Raw genomic sequence first — 18,304 nt, forward strand, 5'->3', positions numbered from 1 at the left:
CTTTCTCTTTCACAAGAATTTGACAAGGAGATAATCTCTTAGAAATTTATTTTAGGGAAACAAAATATATTTTACCCCACACAAAGTAAAATTTCCATAGACATTGTCATTGTTTTAAATTCATAATGATATAGATAGAAATATCCTCCCAAAATTCTCTGTTATAAATACATATGTTATAGATATACAATAGAACATTAGATAGATAGATAAACAGACAGAAAGATAGATAGATAGATAGATAGATAGATAGATAGATAGATAGATAGATAGATAGATAGATAGATAGATAGATAGATAGATAGATAGATAGATAGATAGATAGATAGATAGATAGATAGATAGATAGATAGATAGATAGATAGATAGATAGATAGATAGATAGATAGATAGATAGATAGATAGATAGATAGATAGATAGATAGATAGATAGATAGATAGATAGATAGATAGATAGATAGATAGATAGATAGATAGATAGATAGATAGATAGATAGATAGATAGATAGATAGATAGATAGATAGATAGATAGATAGATAGATAGATAGATAGATAGATAGATAGATAGATAGATAGATAGATAGATAGATAGATAGATAGATAGATAGATAGATAGATAGATAGATAGATTGATTTATATGACGGAAATAAAGTAAAATAATTTTATAACTAACTTACTAATATATATATAGAAAAGTATAATTTTTATTTAAGTAAGATAGATAGAAGGATATTTATATGATGTAAATATATTATTATGATAATATTATGTAACTAACCATCCATATTCTTATCATTGACAGTAGCTCCTTGTTTTAATAAGAGCTGCACAATATCTTGGTGTCCGATTTTTGCTGCACCCATAAGACTTGTCCATCCTAGACATAAATATATTAGATTTATTATATGTTGTGTAGTTTAGAGTAGAATTACAGATACACAGAGAAATATATATAGAAAAGTATATTTTTGTAATATATGTATATTAAGATAGATAGATAGATATATATGATGATATCAGAGTGTCCATTCCATGCTGCATACATAAGACTTGTCCCTCCTAGATATAAATATATTAGATTTATCATATATTGTTTAGTTTAGAGTAGAATTATAGATATACAGAGAGCTATATATAGAATAATATAATTTTGTAATATATGTATAGTGAGATAGATAGATAGATATATGTGATGGAAATATAGTATTATAATATTATGTAACTAACCATCATCATTCTTGGCGTTGATATCAGCTCCATGTTCTAATAAGAGCCTCACAACATCAGTATGTCCATGCCTTGCTGCCCACATAAGACTTGTCCATCCTAGATATAAATATATTAGATTTATTATGTATTGTGTAGTTTAGAGTAGAATTATAGATACACAGGAAGCTATATATAGAATAGTATAATTTTGTAATATATGTAAAGTAAGATAGATAGATAGATATATGTGATGGAAATATAGTATTATAATAATATTATGTAACTAACCCCATTTATTCTTGGCATTGATATCAGCTTCATGTTGTAGTAAGAGCTTCACAACATCAGTATGTCCATGCCTTGCTGCCTCAAAAAGACTGGTCTTACCTAGATATAAATATATTAGATTTATTATATATGGTGAAGTTTAGAGTAGAATTATAGATACATAGGGAGTTATATATAGAAGAGTATAATTTTGTAATATATGTATAGTAAGATAGATAGATAGATATATGTGATGGAAATATAGTATTATAATAATATTATGTAACTAACCAATTATATCCTTGGCGTTGATGTCAGCTCCATGTTCTAATAGGAGCTGCACAACTTCATAGTGTCCCTCCCTTGCTGCATACAAAAGACTGGTACTTCCTAGATATTAATATATTAGATTTATTATATTATAAGAGTAGTTTAGAATAGAATTAGAGATACACAGGGAAATGTATATAGAAAAGTATAATTTTGTAATATATGTATAAATATAGTAAGATAGTTCGATAAATATATTTGATGTAAACACAGTATTATAATAATATTATGTAACTAACCATCATTATCCTTGGCATTGACAGAAGCTCTATGTTGTATTAAGAGCTTCACAACTTCAGTACGTCCATACTTTGCTGCCTTCATAAGACTGGTCAATCCTAGATATAAATATATGAGATTTATTATATATCATATAGTTTACTAGCTTGGCCCCTAGCCTCTTTAGTCAACCCTCCTAAATAGAAATATTCTTAAAAGTTATTCTTCGTTTAATTACTCTGTGGTGAAATTAAACCTAGGTTGTGCGTTGTAAGCACAAAAATTTCAATTCGTAAAAATGAAACCCAGGTTGTTCGCATACACAAAAATTAAAATTTTCCAAATTATTTTGGCTGGGGATTCCTGGGGGCTTTGCCCCATGTCGCTATGGGGTTCCCACACCCCAATTACTGGTTTTTGTTTTCAAAAATTTCAAATTTTGAAAGTGGAGATTTTTTATTTTTGAGTGGTTGGGGTGCCGCACCCCCTAAGAAAATAGCATAAAACCACCAGAGGACCAGTAGGTATATTCCCAGAAGGGTAGAGCCCAATTTGATCAGCAGTTTCTGGGATTTTACAAAAAAATATAAATTAATTTTTTAGGGGTAATGGTTTTTTTTAGTTTTTGTTGTCCCACCCCCCCAAGAAAATAGCCTAAAACCACCACAGGACCAACAGGTATATACCCTGAATAGTAAAATCTGATCGGTTCAGTGGTTACTGAGGTCTTAAGGGACAGATTGACAGACAGAGGAACGGATGGACAGACATGAAGCTAATTTGTATTATAGACAGTAGAATTATAGATACACAGAGAAATATATACAGGGTGCACCAAATATAAACGGACTTTTTTTTAACGGCCATAGTGTCAAAACTACTTGACCAATCAGGATGTTTGACTCCACTTAAAGCTTAGGAAATGACCTTTTAGCACTTCGTATTCCGAGCTGGCCGCACTTATGTTCAACAAGGCAGATTCGAAATGCGCCGGTGGTTTAATCTGGATCCCACTAAATCAGACCTCAGCCCATCTGTAGATGAGGTAGAGTAATGAAACTTGCTGGGGATATTGTTAGATACATAAGTAAGACTAGAATAAAATTTTTCTCTCTATCTAAAATGGCTTGGATGTAGTACTTTGGTAAAGAGAAATGTGGCAGATTTAGAGATGACAAAAACATCAAAAATTGTGAAAATTTCTTGGTTCTCAAGGTTAGAGACCCATATGGAACCTAAAAACTCATTTTAGACTATGGATTGCGCTGACAACCCTAGCTGAATCTTTATACCATTTCCAGAAAGGTATAAAACATCATTCGTGTCAAATGTTAGCTTGAAAGTTGGGTGAATCTGGATCCTGCGGTTACTCACGTTCCTAAGGAAATGGGGCCTCCCAGCAGCCCAATCTTAATTCAATTGACTTTTGAGCCAGAGGCTACATTGAAGCATGTATCAATAGATGTACCCATAACAAAAAGACCCCACTCATTGCCACTATCAAGGAGAACTTTGCCAGCTTGGACAGGTACATTCTGACCTGGGTCTGCTGGCAGTTGAGGAGGCAGGTAGAGGCGGTGATTGATGATGGTGGCAATTTTATTCAATGAACTAATATTCATATACCTAGTTTACTTCCCAATTTTTAAAAGTTAATAAAATCTTTAGAATTGACATTTTTATATTCATTTGTTTACAATTTAGAAAAAGTCCGGTTATATGTGGCTGTATAGAAAAGTATAATTTTGAGTACTAGCGGTTTCGCCCTATCCTCTAGGGGCTTTGCCCTATAAAGTAATGGTAACTCAACCCTCTTAACCCTTAACGGTCGGGGGGGGGGGGCGTTGAACGCCCCCCCATCCGGGTTTTTCTATCTCATTTTCTGTGTGTGAAAGATAAAGAGCCCAAACTGCTTGACTTTTTAAGTATGGGTATGGCACATAACTGAGAGTTGGAATTTTTTGAATATCTCCATCCTGGCGGGCACAGGATGCCAGCAAACCTGGCAGGGTCATCCAGGTAAAGAACAAAAATTTGTTTTTGACTTAAACAAAGTATTTTATCTTACCAAAATACTAAAATATCCTCTAGTAGTACATCCTTATATTAAATACAGGTCTTCAAGTCAATTTCAGGTTCCAGGTATGATCCTGCAGGTCCTGATCCTCCAGGTCTCCAGAAATCTTTAAAATGCTCCTGTGGCCGCAATTTTTGACTTAGAGACTTCAAATTTTAAACTTAAGCTTTTCTTACATGTCCACATAATGTATTAAAATTTCATAAAGATCCGCCGCCGTTTTCCCGCCGACCGCCGACTGCGGCGGCTGGCAGCTGCCAAGTACAGCTGTGGCCGCTGAAACTTATGTTTTGATATTTCAAATATAAAATTTGAACGCCCCCCCCCCCCGACTGATTAAGGTGCGGCAAGGGGCCCGACTGTTAAGGGTTAAATAGAAATATTCAAAAAAGTTGTTTAATTACTCTGTGGTAAAATTAAACCCAGGTTGTGAAATTTCAATTTGTAAAATTAAACCTAGGTTGTTCGCATTTAAATTTTTTTTCTTTGGGGGGGGGGTTTCATGGGGGCTTCGCCCCATGTTGCAGTGGGGTTCCCCCCTCAAAATTTCTTGTTTTTGTTTATAAAAATTCTAAAATTAAAAATTTTTAAAGTGGGGATTTTTTAATTTTATGGGGGAGGGGGGGTTGGGTTCCTACCCACCTAAGAAAACAGCTTAAAACCACCAGAGGACCAGTAGGTATATTCCCAGAAGGGTAAAGCCCAATTTGATCCGTAGTTGCTGAGTTTTACAAAAAATGTAAATAAAGTTTTTGAGGGGGTGGGGTTTTTTTGTTTTTGGGGGTTTTTGGGGGGTTTACTTGCAAATTTAAAGTAAAATAAAAGATTTTGTTATGTACCCTATTAAACTAACCAAAAAATGTTGAAATTGCTATCTACGGATAGATTAAAATTTTCTCCCGATGGTCACAGAAATAAAGCCATATATGGAAAAGAATATCACTGATAATGGTACCTGGATATTCATTTTTTCATTTATTTAAAAATTTATATAAATATCTACATATCTACATGGCTTCAGATATATGACGTTATCAGTTAATTGCTTTGTATATGTATGATAAAATGTAATATAACCACTGAACAAGTTACATAAAGGCAATTGATAATATCATAATTGGAAATTTAAAATTGAGTTATTCTTGGGACCATCAATTATGTGTCATAATCTTATTTAACGCCTATCTCGAAAAATGCTTATCTCAGAAAATGCTTCTCTAAACTACATTTTAAAAAACAAAGCATTGTTTCATATCTAGCAATCAATATATTAATAAAATATATTTTGAAATCATAAATATGACTAATTAATGATATCAGATATTATTCATTTTGTATAAAGACATATTCATCTATAATACAAAGTAGCTTGATGTCTGTCTGTCTGACCGTCTGTCCGTCTGTCTGTCCGTCTGAAGCTTAAGATCTCAGTAACCGCTGAACCGATTGGGCTCTACTCTTCAGGGATTATACCTACTGGTCCTGCGATAGTTTTAAGCTATTTTCCTGGGGGGTGGGACACCCCCAACCCCCCAAAAAACTAAAAAAACCACTCCCCCCCCCCAATTTTTTTTTTACATTTTTTGTAAAATCTCAGTAACTGCTGAACAAATTGGGCTCTACTCTTCTGGGAATATACCTACTGGTCCTCTGGTGGTTTTAGGCTATATTTTAGGAAGGTGGGACACCCAAACACCCCTAAAAATAAAAAAATCCCTATTTCCACATTTTTTATTTTATTTTTATTTTTGTAAACAAAAACCAGTAATTGGGTTGGGGATACCCCACTGCACCATGGGGCGAAGCCCCCCATGAACCCCCCCCCCCAAAAAAAAAAAATTAACCAAAAAATTTTTTTGGGCTTTTTGTAACTTTTAAAAATTGACATCTTTAAAAAGTTGTTGCAATTATAGGTATTAAAAAAATTTACAGAGGAGAGTTTTCAATTTTTGTGTATATGTGGTCCAATTAGTGGGACTATCAGAGCTTGTGCCGCATACAGGGTACTCGCTTATGCTCACCCCGTACGAGATATACAGTGAACAACCTGGGTTTAATTTTTACGAATTGAAATTTTTGTGCATACGGCGCACAACCTGGGTTTAATTTTACCAAAGAGTAATTCGGCAAAGAATAACTTTTTTGAAAATATAACTATAAAATTATTCTGGAGGGTTGACTTTCCATTACCTCATGGGGCGAAGCCCCTAGAGGCTAGGGGCGAAGCCACTAGTGTATTAAAAATTGTTGAGATAAAGTCCAAGCTTTTTATCTCTAATATTAGCTGAGATAACAGGATGGAGCATTCAACGCCCCCTTTCCCCTGGCCCTCCCTTCTACCAAATAAGGTGGTGAAATAAAAAGACTTTTAAGGGTGAAGAAAATGTGGAAAGTTTTTTTTTAGATTGGGGATAAGTGATTGAACCAAGAGCTCAGAGAAGTAATTAAAAGTGAAGGATGTAATTATCAAGGCTAATTCAAAAGTAAGTCATTTAAAAAATTTCTTTAACCTATTCTTAAAAGGTAAACCTAAAAATATACTCTGACACTTTCAGAATCATACTACATAGCTAAAAATACAAATAGGCATCCACATAATTGGGGGATTTTAAAGTTTTTACTATTGATTGAGAAAGTTTTTACAGATATTAAGGTTTTTTTTTATTTCGGGGTAAAATTCTTGCTTAGATTATATCTAATTGAATGGAATAAGATATAGAGCACACAAATTCTATTCTTTGAATAAATTTGTATATAAATCTGTTATATATGGATGTACAATAATTAAAGCAAGGCTTTTATTTTAATCCTAAACACAATGTAAAGATGGTTCCTGAGAAATTAAATCAAGTCAGTTAGCAATTAATATATACAAAAATGGGAAAAAATAACATGTCTTTTCAGTTATGGGAATAAATTTATTACTTTTACAATATTCAGTAATGTTTGGTTTCTAAACTTCTTCAACATAACAAAATCTGTTGGTACTGACTTATAGTCGATTCACAGACAGACGTGTCTCAGTATAGAGCAGTTAGCGATACAAGATTAATATTAATGATCAACAAGTATTTGATTGTTACTTTTGGACAAAAAATGACTTTGTAAGCAATGTTGCCCTGGAAAAATCAATTTACTATACTGCTGATATGAGTATGATATTTTTAAAGGCATCATATCATCTTTTTCTTTAGCACTCAGTAACGGAAAGTATGGTTTCACTGAGTTGTAAACCATATCATTAGGTTATCAATATTGGTGTGAAAATAATACAACTCTGGAATTAAATCTTGAAAATGACTTTTATTTTTGATTTCCAGGGCTAAGGTGAGTTGGGGATCCATTACTAAATATTTTTGGTCACCCTGTTTTTCACCTTCAAATGTAAACAAAGATATATTGAAAATATCTATTGTTCTCCAGTGAGAAAAGTATTTTTTTGTATTTTCAGACTTAGAATTAGAAATAATGCGGTCATAACCCAGCCTTAAATTATGGTCAAGGCAGTCGGATTCTACCCAATGACTTTCCAGGTAACAACCAGAATAAGTTTGTAATAATTCAATGGGTTCAGCTTGTACCCCTATTTGTTTTTCGTCAAATGTATTGGGAATAAAAACATTGTTAATTATTACACCATGACCTTCACATGTGGGGTCGATGCCGTTAAGTAGGTCATTAGGGTAAGTTAAACTTCTGTTAACGATAATCCTGGTATAGGACATTTGATGGTCATAGACTGACATTGTTACTCCCTCATAATTTAATATTTTAGTGTCAAACATCCCCTGGCAATCTTCGTAAGATAATAGCCGCAGAATTTCAACGAGAACTGGCGCTGCAGTCTGAACATGGAAGTTGGCCGCAATAAGAGAAGTGTGTACTACTGCGGAAAGGCACAACGTATACCAGGTATAATTTTTTTGTCCACCTTTTGCAGCAGGTGAAATTGCTTTTGTTCGATATTCAAAACATTAAAAAATGCTGCGCCTTGGGAGATTTTTAGGCGCGGAATTTTATCTGCAATACATTGGGTAGCATCCACCTGAACTATTTCAGATGCTTCCAGATTTACTATAATCATTGCTAAACCCAGTATATCCCAAATAAAAATGCCTTGATCTCCAGGTTGTTTCAACATATGAGGCTGCATTTTATTTTTGTTCAGTCCTATTTATTCTAAAAAATGTTAATCTTGTCATATTCATTTACAGCTTTTTATTTGTAAAATTATGTAATATATACGTACATATATATATATACATTTTAAATACTAAATATGTACAGTCTAACAGATAGTTTTAGTAATGTATATATAGTTATTTTTTCCTTTTAATTGGATTGCGCAAAGCGATTTGCACATGTATTTTGTTGTCCCCCCCTTGTGATCTGGTTTTTCTTTCTTCGTCTAATATGTACCTAGGTACGATGCTCTGTTTATTAATATTAATTAATTTTTCAGGGCTGGATTTTTGTGGCTGTTGATAAAAGAAAGAGGATTCGGTCGAAATTGTCTTACTTAGGAAGCTGTCCTCTACCCGGGGGCTGGGACTGGTCGGTGTTTCCGGATTTGGCTGTTCCAAATTGCTGGATTGCAGTATGTCAGGTATTATTTGGCTATTTTTATCCACTATTTCCCCTCCCCCTTCATACCTTTCCATACCTTGTTTGGGGTTTATTTCGATAAAATCATCCCCCTCTCTATCTAGGTGTGTAAAGTTGTTCATATTTTCCGTGTTAGACTGAACCTTATCGTTATCAATTGTGTTGTCGATGGACAATGTAATTTCCTCAGACGGCACGATTTCTTCGATCGGATAAACGTTAAATGAAATTGTTTCCCCAAAGATTTCAACTTTTGAGTTGATTTTCCTAATTTTGTCACTGCTGGCAACCTGATTTGTTTTAATCGGATTTGACCCAAAAGCGAAACAAGTATCATTAACCCTTACAGAACGGGGGGGGGGGGTCATATTGACCCCCCCCCTCTATTTTTTCAATGTCATTTTTTTTGTAGGTAAGATAGAGAGTTGTGACTTCATGACTTTTTAAGTTTAGTAATTATACGTCGGCAAGAGTTGATTTTATTAGGATATCTGGTCTGTGTCGGTCGTGTTGTCCGGTCAAAGTCGGTTGGGTAGCACCAAAATTAAAAAAAAATTCTAAATAAATCTTAATTTCTACATTATGACTTTGTATATATGGTAGAAACCTAAAATTTTTTGGTGAATACTGAGATATCAATGACCTTAACCGAAAAGTGGTGTTATGACTGTTTGACCGCACCCTGACCGACTTTATGACTGATTTTTGTCCGGCTTTTACTACAGACATATATCATGAATATCGTGGCTTCTATTACAGCTAGAGACCTATTCATTTTTTTGGTAAATCCTTGAGCAATAATAAACAGATAAAAATATTAATTGGCGCCGCCAACCGCCGTTTTACCGCCGTAACCGCCGAAAATGGTGGTTTCTGTTATTTGCCGTTTTTTGGCGATGATCAAAAAAGTAATTTTTTTGTTATGAAAAATAAAAGTTTGTCCTAAAATTTGGTCATCCTAGCTGCAAAATTGGCCGCTATACAGCTGTTTTAAAATTTAGCGGCTGGCCGCTAAAAAGCGGCTAAGGAGCGGCCTGACCGCTATGACTAGAAAAAGTAATTTTCTCTAAAAATACACATGAACCACCAGAAAAAAATTTTACGTCTTTATCTGTAACAGAAGCCGAGATAGAGGGGGGGGTCAATATGACCCCCCCCCCCCCCCCCCAATCTATTAAGGTGGGAATAGGGGCCGATCTGTAAGGGTTAATGAACAATGGTTGTGAGGCTTTTCTAGATTTGTTTTGAAATTCTAAATATATTTTTGATATATTTTCAATATCCTGTCCTTTTTTCAAGATTGGGGAGAAAAAATCAAGACTTAAGGTAGGTTGTCTTTTAAATATTAGATAAAATGGCGTATGCCCAGTCCTGCGGGACTTCGATGCGTTAATTCCAAAGGTTGTGAGTGCCAATTTCTTTGCCCAATCCTTACAATCAAAGCGGTCATCAGATCTTAAACCTGCATAAATACTTTGATTATATCTTTCACAGGGGTTGCTATTTGGATTACGTGGAGGAATAAGTTTTGTATCCACTCCCAACTCTTCCATAACTATCCGAAAAACCTCGCCTGTAAAATTAGTCCCCCTATCACTTCTTAACGACCTAAATAAGCCATAAGTTGGAATCACTTGTTCCAGTAGTACCTTAACAGTACTTTCAACAGTGGCATCTTTTATAGAATGTGCAATGACGTACCTAGAGAATAAATATTCTAGTATAAAGATGTATCAGACATGTTGCCCTTGAAAATAGTTGGTGGTGAGTGGACCAATCAGGTCCACTGAGACTTGCCCAAAGATTTCATGACTAAAGGCAGAATGCGTAATTGGCTGTTTAGGAACTTGTCCTATTTTACTTAAGCATATTATGCAATTATGTACTTGTGACTCTACAAACTTTGTGACACCAACCATAAAAAATCTTTTGTTTATTTTATGGACCGTTTCATTTATACCCTTGTGACCGGTCATTGTGTTATGCACCAGGTCAAAGATTTTATTATACAATCCAATGGGTACTACCGGTCTTTCAATAAAAGTTCCATTGCTAAGGGGTTGTCTGAATATTAATAAACCTTCATGACATATAAATGTATTAGTTTAAAAAGAACTTCTTTCCGGCCGGTCAGCTCAGACTTTTCAAACACTGATAATTGTTTTTTCTCTAGTACCCACCTACAAATATCAAATAAAATTTGATCTTTTTGTGTTTCAGTTTGCCATGTTTCATCAATATCCCTTTCCAAGGATGTGTGTACTGAGAATATCTGGTCCTGCAGAGGACAGTCCAACTTATATGGATCCAAGGTAAATTGGTTAATGCATTTCTCGCAATTATTTTCCCTATGATCTTTACATAAAAATTGTCCCCTGGACAGGTTGTCCGCATTTGTGTGTAGTTTCCCTTTCCTATGTATTACCTCAAAGTAGAAGCTTTGGATAAATACTATCCATCTAAATGTAACGCCGTTTATTGTCCCCTTTGCCCATTTTTTGTAGTGGACCAATGAAATGGAGTCAGTGCGTACGATAAAGCTTCTAAATCTTAACCCTTACAGATCGGGGGGGATCCGTTTTCTATTGGGATAAATTCTCCAGAAAGGAGCTCTTGCAAAAAAAAGCTTATCTAGTAATAGATTAATACGGTTCATCTTAAGGAATTCATAACATTGGTTAATAATTTTTGAAGTGTTTTCAGGCACATAAAAGGTTTCTTCAAATAATTGATTTGATCCAATAATACTGAATTGTGAATGAAAATGTCCTATTATATTTACCGGTTTTAAATCTACTGATAATGCACTAAGGTTTGCGGGGGTAAAACTGATTTTCTTATCCTCCAGAATTTCTTTGGAAATAAGTGACCAAAAATTGTTTCCGGTATCAATAAGTGCATTTTGCAAAAATTCACCCCCTACAGGATTGATTACTTTTAATTTAGAACAGATAGGCATTATTTAGATTGAATATAAAATACCCTAATCTTAATTACTGATTATTTATAGGTCAGCATTGCGAGTGAAACCAGAGGTGCATGTTTTCAATAATACCAATACACCTGACCAATGAATGATAATCTTCACGGAACCCATCTTTATATAGTAAGTACAAATTACTATTAGAATTTTTTAGAAATTGCAATGTTTGTAGGGTATGGTTTATTGTTAAGACTATTTTATATAACTTTCGGGTTCAGTTAAGTTTTTGATTTTAATATATACTTATATAAAAAAAACTGTTCAAGTTTTAATGTACTGCGCTGCAGCTTCAAAAATATCAATTTATGACAAGAACCTCCAACCAAAATTTGACTGAAGTAATTTTTAACTTTGCACATATACATAAATTTAGAGAAATAGCCCCCCCCCCCCCTCCTTAGGTATTTTTAGCACTAAGATGTAGCTTAAGAAATTTCCAAAGAAGGATACTGGTATGATTACTACAAGATACTGTTGTTAATTTTTATATGCGATCATTTTATATAGCGTTTACTTTAGATTGGACACCTAGTGGTGTGATTTTTAACTAACTTATGATTTATCTAATTCACAAATGCTAAAATATAGCTTACAAAATTTAACAAGCCCTAATGGTAGAAGTATTAGAAAATTCTGTTACATTAGGGGTGAATGTAAGCGTTTAAATAGAAAACTTTTTAAAATTTTTTCTCCTAGTGGGGCCTAATTAAATCAAAAACTTTGATAATTGCCTATTAATGCTGAAATACAGCTCAAAAATATGTTAACAGCTTCTTACTAACAAGAAGTTAAAAACAGACTGTTTCTATTTAGGATCTTAACCAGTATTTATATAAATGGGACTTGAGTTCCCTCTAACGAGTATAAAACGTACTCAAAAGATTAAGTTTGTAGCTAAAAGTCAGCTTTAAAAAATGAGAAATGATTTGTGGTCACTGCTCACACTTGACTGGCCTTAATCCTAGTTATCCTATTGTCTTTATATAGATTTTAAAGCAAAAAGGGTCCTCCTAGTGAGGAAAAAGTTAACTAAAATTATTACTTTGTAATTTTTTTTTTAAAATTATGATTATGGCTGTAATGCAGCTTCAAAGACGTGTTGAATGAACAGTAAAGATTTAGATTGAATCAATTTGTCAATTGCTTTACTATTTATATTCAAAATGATTACTGATATAAATATAAACTAGAAAGTTTTCAAATATTAATTAAGTGCACAACAAAATAATACTTATATACATATATTTACATTATTGCTGAAAATCAGTTACAGAAAATATTTTAAAACTGTGTAGATAAACTCAACAATGAAATTGCAACTGAATATTACTGAATTATGAATTCGGTTTCTTATATACTAGTCGATTACATTCAATACATAAAAGTCCCTCTAGTGATTAAAAATAAAAACTAAACGATAGTGGCGGATTAGCTACTAATTCACTTGATGATCTTCGACTTTGTACTGATAATATTTTTTGAATTAAAATTATAAATAAAAAGTTTTAATGGAAATGATGCATGCATGATGCTCCTAGGATTGCTTCCTTTCCCTTTTCTTTATCTAGTCCGTGATGGGGAGGTAAAGGGAAAATGGGAAGGTTATTCATTTTTGCAATGTTTACTCATGAAAAATAACAAATTGTTGTTGTAGAATTATCGCACCATTTATTTGTGCTTAGTAGGGGAAATAAAATAGCTAAGGAATTTGCAAGTTAAGCAAGCTAGGGGATATATTGTTTATTTTCAAAGATTTAAATGCATTTATTGGCATTTCATGGATAGGGACAAGTATTAGCCCCCTCGTTTTTATACACTGCCATGTTAGTGTTGGCAGGGGTGTTATCAGTTTCTACTATGCTAATGATTGGGTGTTTTTTCGTTTCCGCAGCATTAGTGGGTAAGAACATTTCCATTGCTTGAGAGTAGCAGGCTGATAAATTCTCCTTGGAGACATGGCCCGAATTATCCGAATTTAAGTAATGCTGTCCGGTTGTGACCAGCTTATTAAGGAAGGCGTTGTAGTCGTCCAAAAATTGCATATTTTCGACGTAGTTTGCCATGTCTACCGCGAGGTTGGAATACAGCAAGTTCTTGCTGACGTTTAGGTAGAATTTCTTCCACTGTTTTTTCCCTACGGTTCTGGGGTTCATAAGTCTAAACACAATTAGTTTCTTTCTGGAAGAAAGTATCAAGGGGTTGATTAGCCTACTGTTTTAAATTGTAGAAATATTAAGTGGCCACCTCAGGGTCGCTAAAGGGGGTGACCAACCTACGAATCATTAGATAGTAACTTAGGGCAGATAAGGCTTGATTTTTCTCAGGGGTAGTTAGATCCCCAAGCTTTTCATCTTTTGAGTCATAGATACAATGATATAAGATATCTTTAAACAAGATTGGGTTGCTAATTCTGTATGTTTTTGCCATTCTCCATAAATTAGCAAAGAAATTATCGAAATCACTTTTAACGTCCCATTTTGGGGCATCCCTTGCGAAATCGGAATCTCATCTTTAGCCCCACATAAAGCATTCCCTAACAAAATTGTTGTCGGGATTTGGCGTTTGAGCAACGCCTGGTAATGTACTTCTGTTAATTCCTGCTAGATTGGATGATGACTTGTGGAGGGGTTCTAACGACTTAAATAAATCAGGGATAAAGGTAAATTTTTCAATAAAGTTTTTTAATATTCAGTTAAGGTAGCCTCCCTAACATTCATCCAATTGTCATTGTCTTCAGGGCCTACGAACCCCACAATAGAATAGGCCATGCAGCCATGCGCTTTGGTTCGGTCCTTGAGGACCCATTTGGTCATGTTTAGCTTATATATATATATATATTGAACTGTACTTGGCAGCTGCCAGCCGCCGAAGTTGGTGGTCGGTGGGAAAACGGCGGCGGATCTTTTAATACGTGATGTAGACATGTAAGAAAAGCTTAAGTTTAAAATTTAAAGTCTCTAAGTCAAAAATTGCGGCCACAGGAGCTTTATAAAGATTTCTGGAGACCTGGAGGATCAGGACCTGCAGGATCATACCTGGAACCTGAAAGTGACTTGAACACCTGTATTTCATATAAGGATGTACTACTAGAGAATATTTTAGTATTTTGGTATGATAAAATGCTTTGTTTTAGTCAAAAAAATATTTTTGCTCTTTACCTGGATGACCCTGCCAGGTTTGCTGGCATCCTGTGCCCGCCAGGATGGAGATATTCAAAAAATTCCAACTCTCAGTTATGTGTCATACCCATACTTAAAAAGTCACGCAGTTTGGGCTCTTTATCTTTCACACACAGAAAATGAGATAGAAAAAACCGGAAGGGGGGGGGGGCGTTCAACGCCCCCCCCCCCCTCCGACCGTTAAGAGTTAATATATTTGGAAAACCTGTTCTGGGAAATTTATATTTTAATTATTTAAAAATATTTTTTTAACCATTATGTATTTTTCTCCTATTTTTCAACAAAGCTCCTGAACTACAAATAGCACTTATATTTTCAAAATATAGTGTTAATGACGATTCTAACAGTATGCATAACATTCTACGGATCAAATCAAGCAGAGTGTGCCAATACCCTGTTTTGTCACACTCTGCTTTACTTGGGGGAACATTGGCATACTTTGTTTTACTTGGGTGATTATTGGCATACTCTGCTTTACTTGTAAAAATATGCTTTTCCTAACTTTTGAAATAATCTATGTATATAAACTAGCAGCTACGACCTTCAATGCCTCTAGGCGCACTTGAGAGAAGGAGAGAGCTGAAGATCTATTTCATCGATATTTAGGTTTTAAAAAGAAAATCATCAGGGTGTGTTTAGTACCAATGATTATAGAACCATAAAAGTCCAGCAATCAATTATATCCTTTAAAAAAGGTGTCTTAACTTTTTGATTTTTATTTAAAACAGCTAGCCGGTGTTTTTAGTAAATAGTAGATGTAAAATTTTCCATAGAATCTAGATATGCAATCGGTTTTTTTGTAGACCTCTTATTTGTAAAGTAATTTAAGTTTTTTTTTAAATTAAGTGGGTTTTAAGGTACAAAAACGCAACAAAAAAAGATGAAAATTGCCATTATGAACAAAAATAAATATGAACAACAAGATCTTTAATTTGACACCTTACTTTTTTAATTCTGTTAAGTATTATTAGAAAAATCTGTTTTTTGGAACCCAAGATAATGAAAACTTTTTACTTAAATATATCATAACACAGGCATTAGAAATAGGTGTTTATATATACTTTTAGAATGAGAAAAATATTACAAATCCATTCTAAGCAAAATTGAAATAAAAAGTTTACAAAATAGTAAATAAACTGCAATAAAAGAAATTAAATGAAAATATTATATTATAAAGGCAACCTTTACTCCCCCCCCCCCCATTCCCTTTTACCATCTTAAATCCTTGTTTTGGGAGTAAAAATGGGAAGGGGGTAAAGTAAGTGTTGCCTGTATAATACAATATGTTAGGACATTTTAATAAAATTTTTTTTTACTTTTTTTCAATTTTGCTTACAATGGATTCGTAATATTTTTCTGATTCTAAAGGTATATATGAACACATATTTTTTATGCCTGTGTTAGGATATATTTATGTTCAAAGTTTTGATTAAACTGAGGTTTAAAAAAATCAATTTTTTCAATAATTACCCGACATAATTAAAAAAGTAAGGTGTCAAATCAAAGAAAATTAAAAAAAATTACTGTTTTTGTTTATAATGGCAATTTTCTTCTTTTTTTTTGTTGTGTTTTAGTACCTTAAAACTGACCAAATTTTTTTTCTTTAAACTTAAATTACTTTAAAAATAAGAAGTCTACAAAAAAAAAATTGCATAACTAAATTCTATGGAAAATTTTACATCTACAACTTACTAAAAATACTGACTAGCTATTTTGATGAAAATAAAAAAAGTTGGGACACCTTCTTTAAAATTTTAATGGTTTTATGGATTTTTTTTTTATCTTTTATACCACTTGGAATAGTGAGCCCCTAGATGCCAGGGACGCAGCTGCAATTTTATTCACATTAAGTTGTAAATTTAAAGATTGATTTAAATGAAATAAATTGAAAAAAATGTAAAATTTATCCTCATTTTTATATTTTTTTGTCATTCTGCTTTGTTTGATAAAATATTGGCATACTTGATAAAATAATGTCAAACTCTCCTTTACTTGACATACAAACATGGACAAACAAACAGACAAACATTGTTCTACTTTGTATTTAGCAAAATTCATTTAAATAATTGAATTTAAAGGAATGCATAATAAATCTTAATCTTTACCTTCATTATCATAAGCATCAATGTTGACTCCTCTGCTTAACAGCTTTATCACTTCACTTGTATTTCCAGCCTCAGATGCTTCAATCAAACCTAATGAAAAATAAAACTATTGGTTTTGCACCCAAGAAGAGTTGATTTATCTTGAATGAAAAGACCTATCCTGCACCTACACTAAGATTCCTGAAAACTTGGTAAAAAAATTTTCTGCTATTTACAAAATCTTCTTTGACAGATACACATTTTAACATAAGATAAAAATAAAGAAAACTATTTGTTTCTTGTATGTGGTGAAGATTATTTTTGAAATAATTAAAATAAACTATACATTACCTAACTCCATATTTCTAGCTTCTACTTCAGTTATTGTAGTAACTTCAGGAGTTGTTGTATCAGGTTCAGCTAGTGTGGTGTCTTCAGGAGTTGTTGTATCAAGTTTAGCTAGTGTGGTGTCCTCAGGAGTTGTTGTATCAGGTTCAGCTAGTGTGGTGTCTTCAGGAGTTGTTGTATCAAGTTCAGCTAGTGTGGTGTCTTCAGGAGTTGTTGTATCAAGTTCAGCTAGTGTGGTGTCTTCAGGATTTGTTTTATCAAGTTCAGCTAGTGTTGTGTCTTCAGGAGATGTTGTATCAAGTTCAGCTAGTGTGGTGTCTTCAGGAGTTGTTGTATCAAGTTCAGCTAGTGTGGTGTCTTCAGGAGTTGTTGTATCAAGTTCAGCTAGTGTGGTGTCTTCAGGAGTTGTTGTATCAAGTTCAGCTAGTGTGGTGTCTTCAGGAGTTGTTGTATCAAGTTCAGCTAGTGTGGTGTCTTCAGGAGTTGTTGTATCAAGTTCAGCTAGTGTGGTGTCTTCAGGAGTTGTTGTATCAAGTTCAGCTAGTGTGGTGTCTTCAGGAGTTGTTGTATCAAGTTCAGCTAGTGTGGTGTCTTCAGAACAAGAAACTTCAGTTTTTTCCTACAAACAAACATAATTTGCTATGTCATATTTTGATTGATCCTTGTATAACAGATGTGTGTCTGTGTGTACCACCCCTAGAGAAATTGCCTCTAGATTAAATGATTTCCCATAATTTTTTTTACTTTACAAAAACTAAAATTGAATGAGGTGGGGGTAACTTCAACCTTATATGCCCCTAAAAGCCTCTAGGGGTGTAGCTGTTAATTATTATTAAAGTACCTGTACAGGGGCACAAGATATAATTGGATACACAAGTAACAGCAGGAAGACCTTAAAAAAAAGATTAATTTATTTTAAGTTGATAAATATCTTTCAGTAACGCTTCAAAACTGAGGTGAGTTCTTAAAAAACTTTTTGGCTCACTGCCTCACTAAAATCA

The 18,304-nt window shown here is 33.6% G+C and overlaps 2 protein-coding genes across 4 annotated transcripts in view; one reads left to right on the plus strand and one right to left on the minus strand.

Moving 5' to 3' along the window:
- LOC145307366 (G protein-coupled receptor kinase 1-like) overlaps positions 1-18,304 on the plus strand; it is a 75,500-nt gene that overhangs the window by 46,836 nt on the left and 10,360 nt on the right. The window lies entirely within an intron of this gene.
- The window catches only part of LOC145307369 (uncharacterized), a 126,916-nt gene that overhangs the window by 4,742 nt on the left and 103,870 nt on the right, over positions 1-18,304 (minus strand). The window contains exons 2-9 of one of the 3 annotated variants that reach the window (XM_080149750.1): positions 18,145-18,195; positions 17,307-17,922; positions 16,977-17,066; positions 2,048-2,146; positions 1,770-1,868; positions 1,500-1,598; positions 1,230-1,328; positions 781-879 (exon numbers count right to left, since the gene is read on the minus strand). In XM_080149750.1, coding sequence (XP_080005876.1) covers positions 781-879; positions 1,230-1,328; positions 1,500-1,598; positions 1,770-1,868; positions 2,048-2,146; positions 16,977-17,066; positions 17,307-17,922; positions 18,145-18,195 — 1,252 coding nt within the window. The remainder of the gene's footprint in view (positions 1-780; positions 880-1,229; positions 1,329-1,499; positions 1,599-1,769; positions 1,869-2,047; positions 2,147-16,976; positions 17,067-17,306; positions 17,923-18,144; positions 18,196-18,304) is intronic. The other 2 variants (XM_080149751.1, XM_080149749.1) reach the window with 2 other exon arrangements.

Source organism: Acartia tonsa, chromosome 15, assembly GCF_053477335.1.
Source record: "Acartia tonsa isolate MP-2025a chromosome 15, ASM5347733v1, whole genome shotgun sequence".
Taxonomy (NCBI): Eukaryota; Metazoa; Arthropoda; class Copepoda; order Calanoida; family Acartiidae; genus Acartia; species Acartia tonsa.